The sequence below is a fragment of the Tachyglossus aculeatus genome, chromosome 21 (assembly GCF_015852505.1).
Source record: "Tachyglossus aculeatus isolate mTacAcu1 chromosome 21, mTacAcu1.pri, whole genome shotgun sequence".
Lineage (NCBI taxonomy): Eukaryota > Metazoa > Chordata > Mammalia > Monotremata > Tachyglossidae > Tachyglossus > Tachyglossus aculeatus.
The window spans coordinates 28,720,951-28,746,168 of NC_052086.1; the positions used below are offsets into that span (position 1 = coordinate 28,720,951).

At 43.1% G+C, this 25,218-nt stretch overlaps 1 protein-coding gene and 1 non-coding gene across 2 annotated transcripts in view; both read left to right on the plus strand.

The window, feature by feature from the left end:
* The window catches only part of TMEM132B (transmembrane protein 132B), a 589,472-nt gene that overhangs the window by 539,393 nt on the left and 24,861 nt on the right, over nucleotides 1-25,218 (plus strand). Inside the window, exon 6 of the mRNA XM_038762741.1 lies at nucleotides 19,022-19,227. Coding sequence (XP_038618669.1) covers nucleotides 19,022-19,227 — 206 coding nt within the window. The remainder of the gene's footprint in view (nucleotides 1-19,021; nucleotides 19,228-25,218) is intronic.
* Nucleotides 23,241-23,378, plus strand: LOC119943132. The gene has a single exon (XR_005455610.1). It is a non-coding gene; the product is annotated as a small nucleolar RNA SNORA7 (small nucleolar RNA).

Consider the following 25,218-nt stretch of genomic DNA (forward strand, 5'->3'; position numbering starts at 1 on the left):
GCAAATGCTTTGCCTCTCATAACAACTACTATTTCCACTGACATATCTAGACATGAGCAGCAGCTCCAAGGTAGCAAGGGAATATTAAAGGTCTAATTTACATGTGGTTCTAGTGAGAATATCTAAAGGGAACCAGAACTTCTTGGTATTCTATTCTGGACACATCATCAGAAAACCCTCATTGACCAAGCTGACCAGAGCAAAAGTGATTGACACAAAAGAGTCATAGCACATATTTTGTAACAGAGTGAATTTTTAAATGATATTGTTAAGTGTTTAGTATGTGCCATGCACTGACTAAGCCTTGGGGTAGATACAAGGTAATCAGGTTGGACACAGTCTCTGTCCCACATGGGGCTCACAGTCTTAATCCCCATTTTACAGGTGAGGGAACTGAAGCACAGGAAGTTAAATGAGTTAATAATAATAATAATAGCATTTATTAAGCGCTTACTGTTTGCAAAGCACTGTTCTAAGCGCTAGGGCGGTTACAAGGTGATGAGGTTGTCCCATGGGGGGCTCACACACCTGTATATATGTTTGTACAGATTTATTACTCTATTTTTACTTGTAATATTTACTATTCTATTTATTTTGTTAATGATGTGCATTTAGCTTTAATTCTATTTGTTCTGGCGACTTGACTAATTTAAGTAATAATAATGAAGAAAATAATGATAATTGTGGGTATTTCTTAAGTGCCTACTATTTGCCAAGCATTGTGCTGGTCACTGGGGAAGATACAAGATAATCAGGTTCCAAATGGGTACATTCTAAGAAAGAGGGAACACAGGTGTTGAATTCCTATTTGTCATGTGAGGTAATGGAGGCCAGAGAAGTTAAGTGACTTGCCCAAGGTTGCACAGCAGACAAGTGGCAGAGCTGGGTTTAAAACCCAGGTCCTTCTGACTCCCAAGCCCCCTCTCTATTCACTAGGCTGCTTCTCAATATCTTCAATGTCTTTTCAAACTATAAAAAGGGAAATTTACGATCGGTGCGCTTTATTGCAGTTATTGCTTCATAGGTTGCAGGAAGGAGGCTTGAAAATAGAGACAGTCCTGCATGAGGCAAGCACATTATCGCAGGAGTGATCTATATGTATGTGCAAACAATGAGGGAGGAGTCTAGATCACATGATCTGTTCAGCCACATAGAGTGATACTAGGCTCTCTCCTTCTACGATCAGCAGCTGAGAAAATAAAGGACAAGTCTTTATATAATCTTACAGACCGATTGATGGATGTTAAATGGATATATCAACCAAGGGATAGTTGCAATCCCTTTGAGATTCTAAAATAGATTTTGTATTTCTGACCGTCTGAGTCATCCTCATGGTTCCTGATTGGCCCAGGCATTTTTTAATTGTCCGCTTCTGCCTGGAGGAGATGATTCCCATACAAGAACAGTAGAAATTGTTAAGGAAAACTTAAGAGGGATCCCTGTCTTTTTGCTTCAGAGTAAAAGGAGGACCTGCAGCTGCTTCAGCCATCTATATCTTGCCTGATCACTACCCTTCTGGATGTTCAGAAGACAGATTGTCTCACCATATTCATTCCCCCCAACAGTATTCACTCTGTCATCTCTCTTGCCTTGTGGTCCCCCATGACTGCAGCAGATAAGTAGAAATGACTGAAGAATGGAAAATTCAGACAGATATGCACTGGTGCTTGCAGTGGGTCATTGCAAAAACATTATCTCAGTCAGTCCTGAACTCTCATGTAGAGAAGCAGTGTTGCTCAGTGGAAAGAGCACAGGCTTGGGGGTCAGAGTTCATGGGTTCAAATCCCGGCTCTGCCAGTTGTCAGTTATGTGACAACTTCTCTGGGCCTCAGTTACCTCATCTGTAAAATGGGGTTTAAGACTGTGAGCCCCACGTGGGACAACCTGATTACCTTGTATCTTCCCCAGTGCTTCGAGCACTGCTTTGCACACAGTAAGCACTTAACAAATGTTATTATTATTATTATTATTATTATTATTATTATTATTATTATTATTATTATTATTATTTCCTCTACAGGTAGCATTTCTGCCAGCCTTAAAGACATCTCCATCTGGATTCACTGAAACCTTGCTTTACACATTTCATTTTATTTTCTAAACCTTCTCTAAGTCCCCCAGTATTGTTGATGCCACTGATTGTCCCTGTCCCACAAATTCACAACCTGGATATAGGCTTTGACTCCCCTCTCTCATTTACCTCTTACATTCATTCTATCTTGAAATCTCACTGGTTCTTACTTTATAATATAGTTCCCTGCCACTTCTTTCCCCGTCTTACGACTACTGCTCTTCTTTATGCTTTTGTTGTCATCTGGCCTGGACTAATAACGACCTCCGTATTTCTCTCTCCCTCCAGTTTCTTCTTCTTCAATCTATTTTACTTTCTCTGTATCTTCTTTTAAAACCATAATCGGGCCATATCACTTCCCTTCTAAAAATCTCCATTGGTTCTTCACTGTCTTGCAGACTAGCCCCCCTTTTCCTCTCATCCCCCCGCCCTACCTCCTTCCTCTCCCCACAGCACCTGTATATATGTTTGTACAGATTTATTACTCTATTTTTACTTGTACATATTTACTATTCTATTTATTTTATTAATGAGGCACAGAGGTACTTCTCTGTGCCTCAGTTATCCTCTGAAAAATGGGGATTAAGATTGTGAGCCCTGAGTGGGACAAGGACTGTGACCGACCTGATCACCTTGTATTCATTCATTCAGTCGTACTTATTGAGTGCTTACTGTGTGCAGAGCACTCCACTGCTTAGTGCAGTGCTTGCTATGTGCCAGGCACTATTCTAAGTACTGGGGTAGATACAAGCTCATCAGATTGGGCACAGTCTCCATCCTACATGGAGCCCACCGTCTAATGGGTTGGAGAACAGGTATTAAGTCCCTTTTTTGTGGATGATACTGAGGCATGGAGAAGTGAAGTGACTTGTCCAAATTCACACCGCAGGGAAGTGGCAGAGGCAGGTTTGGAAACCCAGGGCCTCTGACTCCCAGATGCCTGCTCTTTCCACTAGGCTATGCTGCTTCCCATCTCCCATAATCCCAGCTCTGCCAATTATCAGCTGTGTGACTTTGGGCAAGTCACTTCACTTCTCTGTGCCTCAGTTACCTCATCTGTAAAATGAGGATTAAGACTATGAGCCCCCTGTGGGACAACCTGATTACCTTGTAACCTCCCCAGCACTTAGAACAGTGCCTTGCATACAGTAAGTGCTTAATACATGCCATCATCATCATTATTATTATTATTACTTTCCCAAGTGATTAGTACAGTGCCCTGCATGCTGTAAAAAATCCAATAAATACCACTGATGGATTGATTGTTTACTTGATATGTGTTTTGCGTCAAGACCCTTATAAAATAATCTAGGGTTTTTCCTTGGTTACTTACTGTTTTGGCTCTTCCTCCAATTCCAACTGTATCCAAGAGACAGGAAACAGCTTGCATCTAATGATGCAGAAGAAGCAGCGTGGCTCAGTGGAAAGAGAGTGGGCTTTGGAGTTAGAGGTCTTGGATTCAAATCCCGGCTCTGTCAATTGTCAGCTGTGTGAGTTTGGGCAAGTCACTTAACTTCTCTGGGCCTCAGATACCTCATCTGTAAAATGGGGATGAAGACTGTGAGCACCCTGTAGGACAACCTGATCACCTTGTAACCTCCCCAGCGCTTAGGACAGTGCTTTGCACATAGTAAGTGCTTAATAAATGCCATTATTATTATTATTATTATAGTGAGTTACTGGTAACTAATTTCCCTCTCTCGTAATCCCATATACATGGAATAGAAATCTGTAAACCATTTTTAATGGTGGTACCAATTAAGCTTTTATTATTTACCAAGCACAGTGCTAAGTGCTGAAACAGATACAAGATAAACAGCTCCCAAGTCACATGGGTCTCACAGCCCTACTTTATCCACATTTTCCAATTTGAGGAAGCTGAAGCAGAGATAATATAAGTTGCTCGACCAAGGTCACACAGCAGGTAAGTGGAGGAACCAGGATTGAAACTTTGATCCTGTAATTCTAAATTCCACATTCTTTCTGTTAAGCCATGCTGTCTCCTCAGCTGCTCCTCATTTAGAGATTTCTTCTTTTTTGATTCACAGTTGTTCACAACTTAAAGAAAAATGAGAGTAGGGACCAATGGAGACAAGGGAATCCAAACCAAGGAAAATGAAGTTGAAAAATAGTAGGAAGGAATTGGACCTTAAAATAGATAATAAATATGTGTGCTGAAGAATGGGATGTGAAGTGCATAATTTATGCAGTATATGTGAACCAGTGTGATATGATTAGTGACTTATTATTAAGGTTGGAAATTGTGCTGTCATCATCTAGATTCTTGTGTTTGGCATCAAAGTAAGCAGTTCAAACTACAACTGGAGTGCTAAGCACTTAGTACAGTGCTAAGCAGTTAGCATAGTGCTTTGCACACAGTAGATGCTTAATAAATACAATTGAACAAATGAATGGATTCAAAAGGATGGTGTGGGTAAAAAAAATGTTAAATATAATGCTACTGAAAGTCAGTCAGATTTGTATTTTTCGTTTTATAAAGGATCGCCATTATTTTCTTTGAGCTGAACAGAAGTTAAGGTAGTTAGGTTTGGCACTGTGTAAGTATCACAGAATTATAATTTTAAGATAACTAGATGATGGTGTACATTTCATTTTCCATTCTTGTTAATGTCCTGTTACTATTGTTATCTTCACAGTCTTGAACACTATAATGAGATTTTTTTAAATCCCTCAAACATTCTATGAGAGACAGCCACATACTGTGTTACTGTGACCTTTCTAGTGTGCTGTAATTTGCTTGGTTGGTCATTTCTTTCTTCCCTTTTTAAAATAACAACAATGAGAGGATGGTAAAAGTGGGCTATTTCACAGAATATTTGAAAGGCTAAAAGAATGTCATATTCAGCTCTCTCAGAAACCTCCTTATGTCTGAAAGGTTGTTACAAGTTCCATTTGGCGGTGAGATATGCCCATGAGATTGATGGCCACCAAAGTGGAAAACTGCATGGGTCTGGCTTTCTCATTAAACTGTTTACCTTGCCATTTTGTCGTCATTTGCTGATTTTTTTTTGTAAGCTACACCTTAGCTTCTCTTCTCAGTAGCCTACGATAGGGTTAGTGGGAGCAAATCTCCTGGATTGACTAACTCCATATCTTTGTCTGAGGTCATGCAGATTTTCATTTAAAGGCTCCAGATGAATAGCAGTGGGGCTGAGTGGAAAGTCGTATGGGCCTGGGAGTTGGGACACCTGGGTTCTAATCTCAGCTCTGCCTCTTTCCTAAGGTGTTATCTTGGACAAGTCACTTAATTTCTCTGTACCTCAGTTTCCTCCTCAGTATAAATGGGCATAAGATGCCTTCTCTTCCTTCCCGTTCAATCATTCGATAGTATTTACTGAACATATATTGTGTGCACAACACTACAAGTATGGAGAGTTTGGGAGAGTACACTATAACAGAGTTGGTAGATGTGATCCCTGCTCACAGTCAAGAGGGGGAAACAGACATTAATATAAATAAATACTATGTGGATATATATGTATAATAATAATAATAATAATGATGGCATTTATTAAACACTATGTGCAAAGCAGTGTTCTAAGTGCTGGGGGGGTTACAAGGTGATCAGGTTGTCCCACGGGGGGCTCACAGTGTTAATCCCCATTTTACAGATGAGGTAAATGGGGCCCGGAGGAGTTAAGTGACTTGCCCAAAGTCACACAGCTGACAATTGGCGGAGCCACGATTTGAACCCATGTCCTCTGACTCCAAAGCCCGTGCTCTTTCCACTGAGCCACGCTGCTCCTCATATGTGTTGTAGGACTGAAGGAGGGTTGAATAAAATGTGTAAATCCAAGTGCAAGGACAATTCAGAATGGAGTGCTTAGTACAGTGCTCTGTACACAGTAAGCGCTCAATAAATACGATTGAATGAATGAGTGGGAGAAGAGGAAATGAGGGCTTACTCCAGGAAGAAATCCTGGAGGATACGTGCTTTTAATAAGCCTTTGAAGAGGGGGAACTATTGGATATGAAGGGTGAGAGAGTTGCAGGCCAGAGGCAGGATGTGAGTGAGAGGTTGTTGGCGAGATGAGATTGAGGTGCAGTGAGTAGGTTAGCATTTGAGGAGTGAAGTCTATGGGCTGTGTTGTGTAAGAAACTAGAGAGGTAAGGTAGGATGGTGCAAGGTGATTGAGTGCTTCAACTATCATCTCTATGCTGATGACACCCAAATCTACATCTCTGCCCCTGCTCTCTCTCTCTCCCTTCAGGCTCATATCTCCTCTTGCCTTCAGAACATCTTCATCTGGATGTCTGCCTGCCATCTAAAACTCAATATGTCCAATATTGAACTCCTTATCTTCCCTCCCAAACCCTGCCCTCTCCCTGACTTTCCCATCACTGTAGACGACACTACCATCCTTCCCGTCTCACAAGCCCGCAACCTTGGTGTCATCCTCGACTCCTCTCTCTCATTCCCCCGACACATCCAGTCTGTCACCAAAACCTGCCGGTCTCACCTCCACAACATAGCCAAGATCTGCCCTCTCCTCTCCATCCAAACTGCTACCTTGCTGGTTCAATCTCTCATCCTATCCTGACTGGATTACTGCATCAGCCTCCTCTCTGATCTCCCATCCTCCTGTCTCTCCCCACTTCAGTCTATACTTAACTCTGCTGCCTGGATTATGTTTGTACGGAAACGGTCTGGGCATGTCACTCCCTTCCTCAAAAATCTCCAGTGGCTACCTGTCTACCTACGAATCAAGCCAAAACTCCTCACTCTCGGCTTCAAGGCTGTACATCACCTCGCCCCCTCCTACCTCATCTCCCTTCTCTCCTTCTCCAGCCCAGCCCACACCTCCGCTCCTCTGCCTCTAACCTCCTCACTGTGCCTCGTTCTTGCCTGTGCCGCTGTCAACCACCAGCCCACTTCCTTCCCCTGACCTGAAATGCCCTCCTTCCACACATCCGCCAAGGTAGCCCTTTTCCTCCCTTCAAAGCCCTACTGAGAGCTCACCTCCTCCAGGAGGCCTTCCCAGGCTGAGCCCCCCTTTTTCCTCTCCTCCCCATCCGCCCCATCCTTCTCCTCCCCACAGCACTTGCATATATTTGTACAGATTTATTCCTCTATTTATTTTACTTGTACATATTTACTATTCTATTTATTTTGTTAATGATGTGCATATAGCTTTAATTCTATTTGTTCTGACGATTTCGACACCTGTCTACATGTTTTGTTCTGTTTGTCTCCCCCTTCTAGACTGTGAGCCTATTGTTGGGTAGGGACTGTCTCTATCTGTTGCCGACTTGTACTTCCCAAGTGCTTAGTACAGTGCTCTGCACACAGTAAGTGATACGATTGAATGAATGAATGCTTTACAGACAATGATGAGGAGTTTATGTTTTATACTGAGGTGAATGGGCAACCACTGAAGGTTCTTGATGGGTGGGGAAACATGGACTGAATGGTTTTGTAGAAAAATGATCTGGGCAGCAGAGTGAAGCATGCCCTGAAGTGGGTCGAGACAAGAGACAGGTCAGCAAGCAGGCTGATGCAGTAATCAAGGCACAATAGGATAAGTACTTAGATTAAGGTGGTAACAGTTTGGATGGAGAGGAAAGGGCAGGTTGTAATGATGTGAAGGTTGAACTGACAAGATTTCATGAATGTTTGGGTTGAATGAGAGATATGAAGTCAAGGATAATGCCAAGGTTACAGGCTTGAAAGACAGGGAGGATAATTAGTGCTGTCTAAAGTGATGGGAAAGTCGGGGGAGGGAAGGATTTGGGTGGGAAGATGGGTTCTGTTTAAGACATGTTAAATTTGAGTTGTTGGCAGGACATCCAAGTAGAGATGTCGTGAAGGTAGGAGGTAATACCAGACTGCAGAGAAGGAGAGAGATCAGGACTGGAGATGCAGATTTGGGAATCATCCAAATAGAGATGTTAGTTGAAGCCATGAGAGCGAATGACTTCTCCAACGGAGTGGATGTAGCTGGAGAATAGAAAGACAGGAGAGGGCAGTTTCTGTGGAGTGAAGGGGGAAGAAGCCAGATTGGAGGAGGTCAAGGAAAGAACTGACCCCTCACCTACGTCCTGCCCCTTTTTCCTCTCCTCCTCCCCATCCCCCCTGCCCTACCTCCTTCCCCTCCCCACAGCACCTGTATATATGTTTGCACAGATTTATTACTCTATTTATTTTACTTGTACAGATTTACTATTCTATTTATTTTGTTAATGATGTGTATCTAGCTTTATTTTTATTTATTCTGGTGACTTGACACCTGTCCACATGTTTTGTTTTGTTGTCTGTCTCCCCCTTCTTGACTGTGAGCCCATTGTTTGGTAGGGACTGTCTCGGTATGTTGCCAACTTGTACTTCCCTAGCGCTCAGTACAGTGCTCTGCACGCAGTAAGCACTCAATAAATATGATTGAATGAATGAATGAATGGAACGCCCTCCCTCCTCAGATCCAACTGACAGTTACTCTCCCCTCCTTCAAAGCCTTACTGAAGGCACATCTCCAAGAGTCCTTCCCTGACTAAGCCCCCCTTTCCTCTTCTCCCACTCCCTTCTGCATCACCCTGACTTGCTCCCTTTGTCCTTTCCCACTCCCAGCCCCAGAGAACTTATGGACATATCTGTAATTTATTTATAGTAATGTCTGCCTCCTCCTTCTAGACTCTAAACTTGTTGCCGGCAGGGAATGTGTCAATTTATTGTTATATTGTACTCTCCCAAGCGTTTCATACAGTGCTCTGCACGCACTAAGCGCTTGCTAAATATGATTGAATAAATGGATTGAACAAATGCAGTGGAGGCAGCGGGCGTGGGCAACTAGCTCAAGGTGATTGGAGAGGAATGATGTTTATTGAGCTCTTAATATGCACAGACCACTGGTCTAAGCACTTGGGAGCATGCAACAGAATTATTAGACACGTTCCCTGCCCACAATGAGCTTGCAGTCTGGAGGATGGTAGAATGGTAGAAGGAGGATGGGGAAAGAACTTATACTGGACCCCCATGTAGGATAGAGATTGTGTCCCTTCTGCTTGCACTGGGTCTGTCCCAGTTCTAAGTATAATCCTTAAGTGGTAACTGAGCACTTACTGTGTGCAGAGCACTGTACGCAAAGCATTTGGAGAGTATAATAGAGTGGAAGACCTGATGTCTGCCCTCAAGGAGCTCACAGTCTAACAAGGAAGACAGACATTAAAGTGAATTACATGTAGTGGAAGCAACTGAGTGTGAAGATTTGTGCTGAAGGAGTGAAGTGGGGTGAATACCAAAATGTCTAGGAGGTGAGTGCATACGTGACCCAATAGAGAAAGAAAATGACATGGGGAAATCAGAGAGGGAAATAAGAAATTAGTCAGGGTAGGCTGCCTGGATGAGATGGGATTTATATTAAGGCTTTGAAGATGGGGAAAGCAGTGGTCTGTTGGATATGAAGAGGGAGGGAATAAAATGAGACGAGAAGTATCGTGGCTCAGTGAGAAGAGCACGGGCTTGAGAGTCAGAGGTCACAGGTTCTAATCCCGGCTCTGCCACTTGTCAACTGTGTGACTTTGGGCAAGTCACTTAACTTCTCTGTGCCTCAACTACCTCATCTGTAAAATGGGGATTAAAAGTGTGAGCCTCACAAGGGACAACCTGACTACCTTCTACCCCCCCGCCCAGCGCTTAGAACAGTGTTTGACACATAGTAAGTGCTTAACAAATGCCATCATCATCATCATCATCATCATTACAATGCTAAACAAATGCCACAATAATTAAACCCATAGGAAGTGTGCTTGGGTTGACTTTTGGCCTGGATTTGAGTTTGATGTTCTATACAGATGGCAAATATACAGACCTAGCAATGAGACTGGGATAAGAGAGCTTTTTGAACAGAAAACTTCATTTCTGTAAGGTGTTTTAAATATTTGTTCATACATCTCCAGGTGGAAAAATCGAAATCCGGTGAGTTCAGCTTTGAAAGGCAATTGGTACCCAGACCCATGTTAACTCAGAGGTATGCAGGCTTTGGCTATCTCTCCACACTCCAGCCCACACATCATTCCGCTGCCCAGATCGTTTTTCATAAAAACCATTCTGTCTCCATCTCCCCATTCCTCAAGAACATCCAGTGATTGCCCATCCACCTCTGCATCAAGCAGAAACTCCTTACCATTGTAGTTAAGGCACTCAATCAGTAATTCCCTTCCTGCCTTACCTCACTGATTTCCTTTTACAACCCAGCCCACACACTTAACACCTTTAACATGCAACCTATTATCTGTATCTCAGTCTCATCTACCTTGCCACTAACCCCTAACCCACATCCTCTATTGGCCCCAAGCCCCCTCTCCCCTCCCCTATATCAGACCATGACTCTCCTCACCTTCAAAGCCCTACTAAAATCACATCTTCAGAGGCCTTCCTTAACTAGTCCCACATTTCCCCTACTTTTTCTCCCTGTATACAGACTTAGTCTTTTAGACTGTGAGCCCTCTGCTGGGTAGGGACTGTCTCTATGTGTTGCCAACTTGTACTTCCCAAGCGCTTAGTACAGTGCTCTGCACACAGTAAGTGCTCAGTAAATACGATTGATTGATTGTATGTTTCCTAAGCACTTGGCTCTGTACTATTTAAACAGTGCTTACGTGCATATCCGTACTTTATTTTAATGTCTGCCTCCCCCACTAGACTGTAATGATAATAATAATAATAGTAATAGTGGCATTTATTAAGCACTTACTACGTGCAAAGCACTGTTCTAAGTGCTGGGGAGGTTACAAGGTAATCAGGTTGTTCCTCAGGGGGCTCACAGTCAATCCCCATTTTACAGATGAGAGAACTGAGGCACAAAAAAGTTAAGTGGTTTGCCCAAAGTCACACAGCTGACAATTGGCGGAGACGGGATTTGAACCCATGACCACTGACTCCAAAGCCCAGGCTCTTTCCACTGAGCCACGCTGCTTCCTTGTGGGCTGGGAATGTATCTACCAACTCTGTTTCATTGTAGTCTCCCATGCACTAAGTATAGTGCTCAATAAGTATCATTGATTAATTGCTCTGATGTCCATGGGGTCATGGACACTTTTTTGAGCTGAGATGGAAGACTGTGGTTGAGCCTGGGTGCCTGGCTTCACTCTCTTTCATTCAGTCACATTTACTGAATACTTACTGTGTGTAAAGCACTGTACTAAGCACTTGGCACTGTACTAAACACTTGACATTGGGAGTGACTTCACTTTGACGCTGTCCCTGTATCCACCTGTCCCTGTATCCTATATATCCTGTCCCTATATCCTATATCCACCATGAAGCAGCGTGGCTCGGTGGAAAGAGCACGGGCTTTGGAGTCAGAGGTCATGGGTTCAAATTCTGGCTCCACCAATTGTCAGCTGTGTGACTTTGGGCAAGTCACTTAACTTCTCTGGGCCTCAGTTACCTCGTCTGTAAAAATGGGGATTAAGACTGTGAGCCGCCCATGGGACAACCTGATCACCTTGTAACCTCCCCAATGCTTAGAACAGTGCTTTGCACATAGGCGCTTAATAAATGCCATCATCATCATCATCATCACCTGTGTTACAACCCCAGTTCTTGGAAGTATCTTTCTCTGGACACTGGCTTTTGGAATTCCTGTCCCTCAGGTGAAGCAAGACCATGATGGTAACTTTCTTGGCCTTGTGGGAAGAAAAAAACTAACCCTACTGATATTCATTTTATTTTTCTATGTGGCTTGAACATTCATTCATTTTGGTGTTTTTGCAAAAATGAGAGATTTCCCACACCCAGTTCAAAATGAAGAATGAATGTCCAGTGATTTTTGTGATATAGGATAGCAGGTGGAAATTGGCATTAACCACCTGTTAGAAATCTCTGAAAGGTTAATTACAGCTCATTTCCATTTGACCTAAATATCCAAGTTGTTAACTTTACACAACTGATTGCAGCAACACATAGAAACATTACCCTGCTGCCTGGATCGTTTTTCTGCAGAAATATTCAGGACATATTACCCTGCTCCTCAAAAAACTCCAGTGGTTTATTCAATCGTATTTATTGAGCACTTACTGTGTGCAGAGCACTGTACTAAGCGCTTGGGAAGTACAAGTCGGTAACACATAGAGACGTTCCCTACCCAACAATGGGCTCACAGTTTAGAAGGGGAAGACAAACAACAAAACGAAACATGCAGACAGATGTCGAAACTGTCAGAATAGAATTATAGCTATATGCACATCATTAACAAAATAAATAGAATAGTAACTATGTACAAGTAAAATAAATAGAGTAATAAATATGTACAAATATATACAAGTGCTTTGGGGAGGGGAAGAAGGTAGGGTGGGGGGGATGGGGAGGAGGAGAGGAAAATGGGGGCTCAGTCTGGGAAGGCTTCCTGGAGGAGGTGAGCTCTCAGTAGGGCTTTGAAGGGAGGAAGAGAGCTAGTTTGGTGGATGGATGGAGGGAGGGCATTCCGGGCAAGGGGAAGGATGTGGGCCCCAGGGATTGAAGGTGGGACAGGCGAGAACGAGGCCCAGTGAGGAGGTTAGCAGCAGAGGAGCGGAGGGTGCAAGCTGGGTTGTAGAAGGAGAGTAGGGAGGTGAAGTAGGAGGGGGTGAGGTGATGGAGAGCCTTGAAGCCGAGAGAGAGGAGTCTTTGCTTGATTCGTAGGTTGACAGGCAACCACTGGAGATTTTCGAGGAGGGGAGTGACATACCCAGAGTGTTTCTATATAAAGATACTCCAGGCAGCAGAGTGAAGTATAGATTGAAGCAGAGAGAGCCAGGAGGATGGGAGATCAGAGAGGAGGCTGATGCACTAATCCAGTCAGAATAGGATGAGAGATTGAACCAGCAAGGTAGCAGTTTGGATAGAGAGGAAAGGGCGAATCTTGGCGAGGTTGCGTAGGTGAGACCGGCAGATTTTGGTGACGGATTGGATGTGTGGGGTGAGCAAGAGAGTGGAGTCGAGGATGATACCAAGGTTGCGGGCTTGTGAGACGGGAAGGTTGGTAGTGCCGTCTACAGTGATGGGAAAGTCAGGGACAGGACAGGGTTTTGGAGGGAAGATAAGGAGCTCAGTCTTGGACATATTGAGTTTTAGATGGTGGGCAGACATCCAGATGGAGATGTCCTGAAGGCAGGAGGAGACACGAGCCTGGAGGGAGGGAGAGAGAGTTGGGACGGAGATGTAGGTTTGGGTGACATCAGCGTAGAGATGATAGTTGAAGCCGTGGGAGCGAATGAGTTCACCAAGGGAATAAGTGTAGATAGAGAACAGAAGGGGACCAAGAACTGACCCTTGAGGAACCCCTACAGTAAGGGGATGGGAGGGGGAGGAGGAGCCTGCTTAATAATAATGATGGTATTTGTTAAGCACTTACTGTGTGCAAAGCACTGTTCTAAGTGCTGGGTAGATACAAGGGGATCAGGGGGTCCCACATGGGGCTCACAGTCTTAATCCCCATTTTACAGATGGGTAACTGAGGCCCAGAGAAGTGAAGTGACTTGCCCGAAGTCACACAGCTGACAAGTGGCAGAGCTGGGATTAGAACCCGTGACCTCTGACTCCCAAGCCCGGGCTCTTTCAACTGAGCCACACATCCACCTCCACATCAAACAAAAACTCCTCACGATTGGCTTGAAGCATTTCACCATTTTGCCCCCTCCTACCTCGCCTCGCTTCTCTCCATCTCCAACCCAGCCCACATACTCATCTAGTGCTAACCCACTCTATATGCCTTGCTTGTCTCGCCACTGACCCCTAACCCAGATCTTGCCTCTGACCTGGAACTCCCTCGCTTCTCAAATCCAACAGACAATTACTCTCCATTTCTACAAAGCTGTATTGAAGTCACGTCTCCTCCAAGAGGCCTTCCCAGACTAAGCCCCATTTTTCTTCATCTCCCGCTCCCTTCTGCCTTGCCTTAATAATAATAATAATAATAATGACATTTATTAAGCACTTACTATGTGCAAAGCACTTGACTTCCTCCCTTTGCTATTCCTGTCTCCCAGCCTCACAGCACTTACGTACAGATCAGAGAAGCAGCGTGGCTCAGTAGAAAGAGCCCAGGCTTTGGAGTCAGAGGTCGTGGGTTCAAATCCCGGCTGTGTCAATAGCCAGCAAGTCACTTTGGGCAAGTCACTTAACTTCTCTGGGCCTCAGTTACCTCATCTGTAAAATGGGGATTAAGACTGTGAGCCCCCCGTGGGACAACCTGATCACCTTGTAACCTCCCCAGCGCTTAGAACAGTGCTTTGCACTTAGTAAGCGCTTAATAAATGCTATCATTATTATTATTATTATCTGTAGTTTTATTTTATTTACTTGTATTGATGTCTGCCCCCCCCCCCACCAGACTGTAAGCTGTCATGGGCAGGGAATGTGACTGTTTATTGCTTTAATGTGCTCTCCCAAACACTTAGTACAGTGCTCTGCTCAATAAATATGATCGAATGAATGTGAGACAGGCAATGGTGGGTATACTTTCAGTGATAATAAACCCAATCTCAAAATGCAGTAGTTTTATTTCTGTCATTCTTACTTAGAGTCTTAATTTTCAGGGTTTTCAGGTAAAAGTGTTCTGGAGGTTCAGGGCTGAATAATCTCTTGGTAACTCTTCACATTTAAAGAAAGTGGTATTTGTTAAGTGCTTACTATGTACCATGCACTTTATTAGCACTGGTATAGATGCGAGCTAATCTGGTTGGACACAGTCCATGTCCCACCTTGGACTCACAGTCTAAATGGCCATTTTACAGCAAAATAACTGAGGCACAGAGAAGAAAAGTGATTTGCCTAAGGCCACACAGCAGAAAAGTGGCAGAGTCAGGATTAGAACCCAGGTCCTTCTTACTCCCAGGCCCATGATCTATCCACTAGATAGACCACTACACTCTCTTATACTTTCTACCAGTACAGACTTTGTGTGGTCCAAAACTGTATCAAGGAGAAGTATTTAAAGTCCCACTTAAAAATGAAGGGTTCTGAATAAATGCATTGGGTCTCAGCAATAGAAATTAGGAGGTCCTTGGAAATGGATCACATGGAGAAACCTTGCCTTTTATATTCATAAAAGCAGTTGGAAGTTAAAGGAAGAAACGTGGAAATGCTCTTTGATTCTTTGATTCTTCCCCATCTCCCTCCCTCCAACTTACCTCCATCAAATCAGGAAACTCACATCAGAAGGGCATAATGTAAATCCTTTGTGTCGAATTCCTCTATTCAATAAAAATACATATTGAGTACCTATTGTGTACAGAGCACTGTACTAAGTGCTTGGGAGAAAACTGTAGAGGTGAAAGACATGATTCTTGCCCTCAAGGAGATTACAGAGATTTAAAGTGCCTAAAGGGTACAGAGACATGTGCATAGGTAATGCAGTAGAGAGGAAAGGGAGTTGAGAGGCTAATCAGGGAAAGCTTCCTGGAAGAGAAAAGATTTTAGTAGGGCTTTGAAGATTGGGAAAGTGGTGGTCTGTTGGAAAGGAATAATAAATAAACAAATAATGATGGCATTTGTTAAGTGCTTACTATGTGTGAAGCACTGTTCTAAGTGCTGGGTGGATACAAGGTGATCAGGTTGTCCCACATGGGGGTCATACCCATTTTATAGATGAGGTCACTGAGGCGCAGAGAAGTTAAGTGACTTGCCCAAGGTCACACAGCAGACAAGTGGCGGAGCTGGAATGAGAACCCGTGACCTCTGGTTCTGAAGCCCGGGCTCTTTCCCTTAAACCATGTTGCTTATGTAAGGAAGAGGCAGGGAGTCTCAGGCAGGAAGGAGAAACTGAGCAAGGGTTGAAAGGTGAGGGAAAAGATATCTAGGCACACTAAGTACGTTGTTTTTAGAAAAGTGAAGTCTACAGGTTAGGTAAACTTGTGGGCAAGAAACATGTCTACCAACTCTGTTTTATTGTACATGGATCAGAGGGGAATCAAACATTAATATAAACAAATAAATTATGGCTATGTACATAAGTGGTGTGCGGCTGAAGGAGAGGTGAAAAAAAGGAATAAATCACGGCAGCACAGAAGGGAGTGGTAAAAGAGGAAATGAGGGATTAATCAGGAAAGGGCTGTTGGAGGAGGTGTACATACTTTCAATATGATTTTGAAGGTGAAGAGAGTAATTGTCACATTTGAAGAGGGAGAGTGTTCCAAGCCAGTGAAAGGAAGTGGGTGAGAGGTCAATGGTGAGATAGATGAGATTAAGGTACAGTATATGAATTGGCATTAAAACAGTGAAGTATGCGAGCTGGATTGCTGTAAGAGAGCAGTGAGATGAGGTGGGAGGGGGTGAGGTGATTGAATGCTTTAAAACCTATGGTAAGGAGTTTCTGTTTGATGCAGTGGTGGATGTGCAACCACTGGAGGTTCTTGTGGTATGGGGACGGAATATTTTTCAGAAAAATGATCCAGGCAGCAAGTATGGACTGGAGTGGGAAGAGACAGGAGGCAGGGAGGTGAGCAAGGAGTCTGGTACAGTAATCAAGGTGGGATAAGGTAACTGCTTGGATTAATGTAGTAGCAGTTTGGATGGAGAAGAAAGGGTGGATTTTAGTGGTGTTGTGAAGGTTAAGCCGACCTGATTTAGTGATCTATTGAGTATGTGGGTTGAATGAGAAAGATGAGTCAAAGATAATTCCAGGGTTACGAGCTTGTGAGACAGGAAGGAGGGAGGTGCAGTCTACAGGGACTGGAAAATCAAGGGGTGGACAGGGTTTAGGTGGGAAGACAAGAAGTTCTGTTTTGGACATGATATGTTAAGTTTGAGGTGTTGCTAGGGCATCTAAGTAGAGATGTCTCGAGAACAGAAGGAAATGCAAGACTGCAAAGAGGGAGGGAGAGAAGGGCTGGAGATGAAGATTTGGGAATCATCCTCATGGAGGTGGTAGCTGAAGCCATGGGAGCTAATGAGTTCTCCAAGGGAGTGGATGTAGATGGAGAATAGAAGGGGACCCAGAACTAGACCTTGAGAGGCTCCCATAATTAGAGAATGGGAGGCAGAGGAGTCCATGAAAGAGACCAAAAATGAAAAGCCAGAGAGATAGGAGGAGAACCAGGAGAGGACAGCATCAGTGAAGTCGAGGTTGGATAACGTTTCCAGGAGAGGGGGGTTATTGACAATGTCAAAGGCAGTTGAGAGTTCAAAGAGGATTAGAATTGAGTAGAGGCCATTGGATTTTTCAAGGAGATCATTGGTAACCCTTGAGAGGGTGGTTTCTGTTGAAAGAAGGGGACGGAAGCCAGATTGGAGAGGATCAAGGAGAGAATTGGAGAAGAGGAACTTGAGACAGTGGGTGTAGACAACTCGCTCAAGGAGTTTGAAGAGGAATGGTAGGAGAGAAATGGGGCGATAACTGGAGGGAACCGTAGGATCAGGGAGGGTTTTTTTAGGATGAGAAGACATGGCTGTGTTTGAAAGCAGTGAGGAAGCATTGTAGAGGGAACGTTTGAAGATGGTGATCAGAAAGGGAAGAAGGGAGGGGACAGTGTTAAGGTGCGAAGGGATAGGGTTGGATGCGCAGGTGGAGGGGGTGGATTTTGAGAGAAGGTGGGAGATCTCCTCTTGAGATACTGCTGGGAAGGATGGGAGAGTTGAAGAAGGGTCAGGAGAAAACAAGGACTGGAGAGAATCAGGAGTTTATGGAGATCATGCCTGATAGTTTCAATTTTCTCAGTAAAGTACATGTATCATGCTCACTTTAAATTTTCTTAAATACATCTTTCTGATCCTATGCCCAGCAAGGCTCCCAAACACAGGGTTCTGATGTGCAATTTCAAGTTCTTTTCCTATTACTGACCTTGATTTGTACCCTTAAAAATTCCACAGGTTTATGATGCATTGTCGTGGGGTGGATATGACCAGTTTTAATACATTCGATGCAGTTTGTGTTTGTGAATTTGGCCTGCACTCTGGGTCATTTTAAGCTCTTCCATTCAATTAGTGCTTGTCTTTGTGTTTTATTGTACTGTACTGGGAAGTATTGATGGGGACGTTTATTGTTGACCTTCATTTCTTTTCAACTCTACATGGTAACTTTGGTTGTTTTTCCCTCAGGAAACAAAATCAGATTTGTCATTTGGTCTAGATCTGGCAACATGGTCCCAATGGCAAGTAGAAGTTTTCCAGGATTTTCACAGAATCTTTGTATCCTGATCTCTTCTTTTTATTCCCCACAATTTTCTGGATGTCATAAGACATGAATTTATAAAGTGACATATTTTTTATTTCAAGTGCAATTCTGATATGGTCAAATGTAAAAGATGAATAACAACATTCTAGATGAACTGTTTAAGAGTAGGAAAAGAAATATTTTTTTAAGTTCAATTTCCTCTTCAGAAAATGGAAGCTGGAATTTGGTGATGCTACTTGTACTGCAAGTAGTCCATTTGAAGTGCTGTGCGGAAATGTTACAAAACAAATGTTCCATCCTTGCATACATTTCTGAAAAATTACTGCTTAGAGGTTCTCAAAATAATTACACCTGCATTTGAATTTATTTCATGAACAGTTACCTGGAGAGATTTCATCTATCACACAGTCCCACAGTTCTTAGGGTATTTTTTTTAAGGTTCTGTTTATGGCTGAGACAGAGTCACTTCTTCGTAACATATGGCCATTTTTTTGTGCATTTCCAATATGTTCCAAGCTTAAAATTTGATGCAACTAAAATTTGAGTTATATGTCAATGTAATACATTTGGAATGAAAAACTGACAGAGATTATGTAACTTCATTATATTATTTTTGTAGTTTAACTCATCCGTACTGAGTTATAGGAAATTGTATTGCTGGAGTCCATTTATCATTGTTCGCTACTAATTAGAAAACACAAATTACAGTATGTAGAACTCATATAACTAGTGCTGTATTTGCAGGAGATAAATAAGTACCACTTCTCTCTCATGAAGTAACATATTCTAGTTTTTCTTCTGTAATGCACTTGAGATACCTTTTTTCTTTCCCCCTCCCCACAAGGTTTCTGACAGCTGTGACTCCATTTTTGTTAATGGAAAAGAAATGAAGAGCAAAGTGGACACCGTCGTCAACTTCACGTATCAGCATTTCACCACGCAGCTCCAAGTGACGGTTTGGGTCCCTCGGCTCCCTTTGCAGATCGAGATTTCCGACACCGAGCTGAGTCAGATCAAGGGGTGGAGGATCCCCGTTGCCACAAATAAAAGGTACGAATGAAGTAATAGGAAAGATGTAGATGTGTGAAGTTGGGAAGAGTAGAAGGGGAGTGGATTTCAAGTAACAAGATCACTCCAGGACCGTTGTTACAGTTTCACATCCTTTTTTGGTTTGGTCTTTCCGCTCAAGGCCATTTGCTCCCAGTGTAACCTTGGGCAAGTCATTTGACTTCTCTCGGTTCCTGTTTTGCTTATTTGTATAAAGGGGATTAATTATCAGTTTTCCCTCCTCCCTTAGTAATAATATTAACTGTGGTATTTATTAAGCACTTACTATGTGCCAGGTACTGTACTAAGCACTGGGGTGGATAGAAGCCAACCGGGTTGGACAAAGTCCCTGTCCCCCGTGTGGCTCCTACTCTCAAGCCTCGTTTTTCAGATGAGGTAACTGAGGCACAGAGAAGTGAATTGACTTGCCCAAAGTCACACAGCAGACCAGCGGTGGAGCTGTGATTAGAACCCATGAACTTCTAACTCCCAAGCCCATGCTCTATCCACTATGCCATACTGCTTCTCTTAGTGAACCTTGGGTTGGATTGGGACTATATCTTATCTGACTACATTCATTCATTCAGCCAGTCATTCATTCATTCATTCAGTTGTATTTATTGAATGCTTACTGTGAGCTAAGCACTGTTCTAAGCGCTTGGGATAATTCAATATAACAATAAATTATATTATACCTATCCCAACACTTAGCCCAGAGCTTAGCACGTAATTAAATGCTTAACATGTAGCACAATTATTATTGTTAATTTTATAATTATAATAATGATAAGGGTGTGAAGGTATGTGGTGCCAGGGGATACACAGAACTATCTGCCACTGACGGTTTACCCCTTCGAGGTTAAAACAATTTGTCCACGACAAAGAAGCTTTGGGGCCGAGGGTTATGTTAGTGGCATTTTTTTATGTCCACAAATAAGTTATGGAGAAGTCAAAACGAGGAAGGCAAGAAAGTGTGGACAGATGTACTTGATTTGGTAAAATATGATGAGGAAAAATTGTTAAGGTCCATGCCCAGCTCTCTGGATTCATATACACAGCGCTACTAGACTATTTAGCAGGCCTCCGGAGGGGAGCATATTTATCTTGTATTGGGAACTCTAGACAAGATGCTTCTTTAGCAAGCAGCTGCTTCAAAATTCTCTAGGGACTCCGTGGAGAAAAGGCATCACAAATCTAAATAATTGTTTGTTATTGATATAATGATTATATGTTTGGTTAGAGTGAAAATTAGTAGGCCTGCTGTCGTAGAAGCCATGATTTCTTTTTCTTCATATTCTGTTTCTTCCTCATCTGAAGTGGGGTGTCCTTGTGTAAACCAGATTTCCTGGGTAGGATGAGGCATGACCTCAAAGAAAATTGGAAGGGAGTGGGGAGGGAAAGAGGGGGCGAGGGATGATGGGGTAGAGAGGGGAAACTGGGTTGGGGAGGGGAGGAAGTGAAAGAGAGGGCAGAGAGAGAACGGGGACAGAGAGACGAGGCAGAAAGGGAAGAAGGAAAGTGCGAGAGAAGAGGGAAGAGTGATAATCAAGGGAATAGAGGCAGATTTCCGGAGCCATCTCCTTCCTCTGAGAAAATTAAGACCTTTCATTCGAAAAAAGCAAAGACTGAGAGGGAACATGCTTCAAGTTTTCAATGTCATGAAGGGTGTAGAGGGAGGCAAAATGGAATTGCTGCTTGTAAAATTCCAGCACACCAGTAGGAAAGGACACCCACTGAAGCTTGAAGGTGTTAGATTCAAAGAAAATGAAAGGAAACACTTCTTAATGCAGTAAATTGTTTGCCAGTAGAAGTTGTGCAGGCAGAAAATATGCAAAGGTTCAAGAAAGGCAGCACCAAAAAGCTTGGGGGAATCAGTCAATCAAGGGTGTTTATTGAGGGCTTACTCTGTGTAGAACACTACTAAGCGCTTGAGAGAGTACGAAACAATGGAGTTGGTAGACTCATTCTCTGCCCAGAAGAAGTCTAGAGAAGCAGCGTGGCTTACTGGAAAGAACACAGACTTGGGAGTCAGGGGTCGTGGGTCCTAATCCTGGCTTTGGGCATGTCAGTTAACTTCTCTGTGCCTCAGTTACCTCATCTGTCAAATGGGGATTATGACTGTGAGCCCTACATGAGACCACCTGATTACCTTGTATCTACCCCAGCACTTTGAACAGTGGTTGGCATTCATTCATTTCATTCAATCGTATTTATTGAGCGCTTACTGTGTGCAGAGCACTGTACTTACCAGCTGTGTGACTTGGGGCATGTCACTTAACTTCTCTATGCCTCAGTTACCTCATCTGTAAAATGTGGATTAAGTCTGTGAGCCCCACATGGAACAACCTGATTACCTTGTATCTACCCCAATGCTTAGAACAGTGTTTGACACATAGTAAGTGGATAACAAATATGATCATTATTAATGTTCTTGATTGTTTCTCCTTTTACATCCCTAACATTCCTTCTGATAATTCATCTTTGATCACTTACCCACATGGAGGTTTACCTGCCATGTGTGACTCTGGGCAAACAAAGTGTCTCTGTGTTTCATTTTCCTATGTGTAAAATGGGATAAGAGACATGGTCTCCCTCCCTTTTAGATTGTGGCACAAACAGTCTGTCTGATGTCATTACCTTGTGTCTGTCCCAACCTTAGCACAATGCTTACTACCTAGTCAGCTCATAATATGTTTTATAATTATTAAATTATTATTATTTTTCAACTCAATCAACGTCAAGAACTTCCTGGACTTTATTCCCTCTTCACCACCTGGAAGAACAGCACCATCGGAAAGCTTTGAGATTTCACTGCACATTCTCTTTCCTAAATCATTTCTGAAAAGCAACCATTTACCCCTGCCCATCATTTCCAGTTTTTCAGCTCGTTTTTACCGGTGACAAAATATTCCTTCTAGTCAGTGATTACTCAGTGATTTTAAAAGCTTGTGAGGTGAAACCTTGACAGAAACTTTCTGGAATTCTAAATCCATTCTATGTCCTAGTTCCCCTCTATCCACATGCCAGTTGACCCTTCAAAAAAAAATTATGGCAGATCAGAGTGAGATATGACAATAATAATAATAGTATTTGTTAAGCACTTACTATGTGTCAAACACTGTTCTAAGCGCTAGGTAGATACAAATTAATTAGGTTGGACAGAGTCCCTGTTCTACATGGGGCTCACAGTCTTCATCCCCTTATTCCAGATGAGGTAACCGAGGCACAGAGAAGTGAACTGACTTGCCCAAAGTCACACAGCAGAAATGTGAGAGAACCGGAATTAGAACCCAGGTCCCCACTAGGCCGTTCTGCTTCTTATGGAAACCATGTTGTCATTCTCCCAGCAGATTGTGCCTTGGATACTAATTAAATTGTAGATTATCCTAATTTGGCAAGAATAGAAGTGAGGTTCCGTGGTTTCTAAATGCCAGAATCACCTTTGGGATGCCTCTGAATAGATTGGAGTTACACTAGTGAACTGCCAGTCCCTGCTTCAGTGGCCATTTGTAACAGTAGATTGTACATTTGTGCTGGGAGCTCTGCGTCTTGTCTGAGATCCTTCGAAACTATCTTGCGTGTGCCATGTGGCTCCAGTGAATAAGTTTCATTTAGAGAAGCAGCGTGGCTAAGTGGAAAGAGCATGGGCTTTGGAGTCAGAGGTCATGGGTTCAAATCCCGGCTCCGCCAGTTGTCAGCTGGGTGACTTTGGGCAAGTCACTTAACTTCTCTGGGCCTCAGTTCCCTCATCTGTAAAATGCGGATGAAGACTGTGAGCCCCACGTGGGATAACCTGATCACCTTGTATCCTCCCCAGTGCTTAGAACAGTGCTTTGCACATAGCAAGCACTTAACAAATGCCATTATTATTATTATTATTATTTAGCTTATCAGTTTGGTCTATAATGATCCTGTCCGGGCCTCATCATTTATTCCAGGCCCTATTCCCTGTCTTTTCCTAAATCTTAGTGCCAAGATGTCCACACTGTGTTACCAGAGGGGTAGTTGGGGTTGTTCACCTGTCAGAGTCGCACCTGGAGAGTTTCCAGTACTCTACCAGTCTTGACTATGGGAGGAAGAGTCAAGCAGAGGCCTATCCATTCTATTCCTAGCTTGGGCAGTGGCTAATGAGTGAAAGGCAATCTGCTACAAGTCAAAACACACCTGTGCCTGGCAGCAGCGGTATGGAAGAGAGCCGAAGGCGGAGACTCAGGTTTACTTCACGGAAGGAGGCAGTGGGAAACCGCTTCCGTATTTTTTACCAAGAAAGCTCTTTGGATACACTACCAGAACGATTGCAGGTGGAGGTTGGGGGTTCTGGAAGAGATGTGTCCACAGCATCGCTAGGAGTCGGAGACGACTCGATGGCCTAAGACAAGACAAGTTAGGGTTGTTAGAAGGTTGTGAAGGGGATGAAATAATATCAGGATGACAGTTCCGTGATAAACTGTTGATAGGAGAAGCTAGCAATGCAATGCGATTCACTCAATCAGTGGTATTTATTGAGTCCTTACTGTGTACTAAGCACTTGGGACAGTACAGTACAACCGAGTAGACACGTTCCCTGCCCACAGCGAGCTTACAGTCTAGAAACTGTAAATGTACAGACACTCCTAGCCTTGGGAATGGATATAAGGAGGTAAATCATTGTACTATTCCTTCAAGCATCTTTGCTGCCCCTGCCAGAGACAGAATTCTGGGCTGGATGGGTCCTGGCCTGATTCTGTAAGCCACTTCTCATATTCATACAGTTTCAGAGTTGCTGAATGTACGGAAGTAAATTCTCCAACTGTCAAAATAGCCAACGAGAATTGTCCAAGAGGAAATCGCTGATAGACCATAAATTCTTTGTGGGACAGGAACGTGTCTACCGACTCTTTTGTGTTTTTCTCTCCCAAGCTCTGCACAGAGTAAGCACTCAATAAATACCACTGATGGATTGGTTGATGTCATGTGATAACTCTGGTGGGGCTCATCAGTTTTCTATCTTCAGTTTTCCTTATTAAAGAATACAGGCCTAGCTTCTTCACCACTTTGAATATTTCCATATATTATTTCTCTTGACCTTTGCTTCCTTTCCTTTGTGACTCTAATGAAGAAGAGAAGGCTTTGGTGTATATCAGTTTTGCTGTTTGCAATAATGTCTAAATTCACGTAAAATCCCCCAAAGGGCCCATTTACATGAAATGGCTTCTATGTTTTCATATATTCCCGCTCTTTGAGGGCATAAGTTTGGCTAATGAAGGTAGTTTAGAATATAAGAAGTTAAATTCAAAAGGCTGATGAGTTTTTGTGTGTTTCCTGTGGCTAAATGATGCTCGGTTTTACTTAATCCCTTGTGGGTATGAGGAGGGGCAGTCAAACTGTACTCTATACCATTATCTGGAAGACAGCTAGGTTTAGAGGAGAAGAGCATAGTTCTGGGCTGTAGTTCCCATCCATCAGTCAAGCAATCGGTGGCATTTGTTGAGTGTTTACTGTGGGCAGACCACTATAATAGGCATTAAAGAGAGTACAGTAGAGTTGGTATACATAGTCCCTGCCCTCAAATTCCAGCTCTGCCCTCCTTCTACTGCAAAACCTTGGGGAGTCATTTAACCTCGTTGTACCCCTGTTTACTCATCTGTAAAATAGGCATGTAATACTGATCTTCCAGAGATTATATAAAGAAATAATGAACAAAATCATTATTATTAAATTTGAACAATAGAGTTTTTTTAATAACACTTTCCCTTTCCAGATTAATTCGGCTTTTGTGTCTTAAATTCAGTTTCATCAGGGATTTCAGGGTGAGAGAAGAGATGGTCTCTAAAGATGTGCAAAAACTTGAGAGTGAAGAGCAGCCATGCAGGGGAGAGTCCAGAAGTCACATTCCTGTGCGTGTGGGATTTTACAAATGGGTTCTCTCTAATAGAAGCATTTTCAGATCTAATGAAGGAATGAAATCTTTTAAAGCCAGGGTCAGTGAGAGAAACATTTTCAGGGAACATCAAT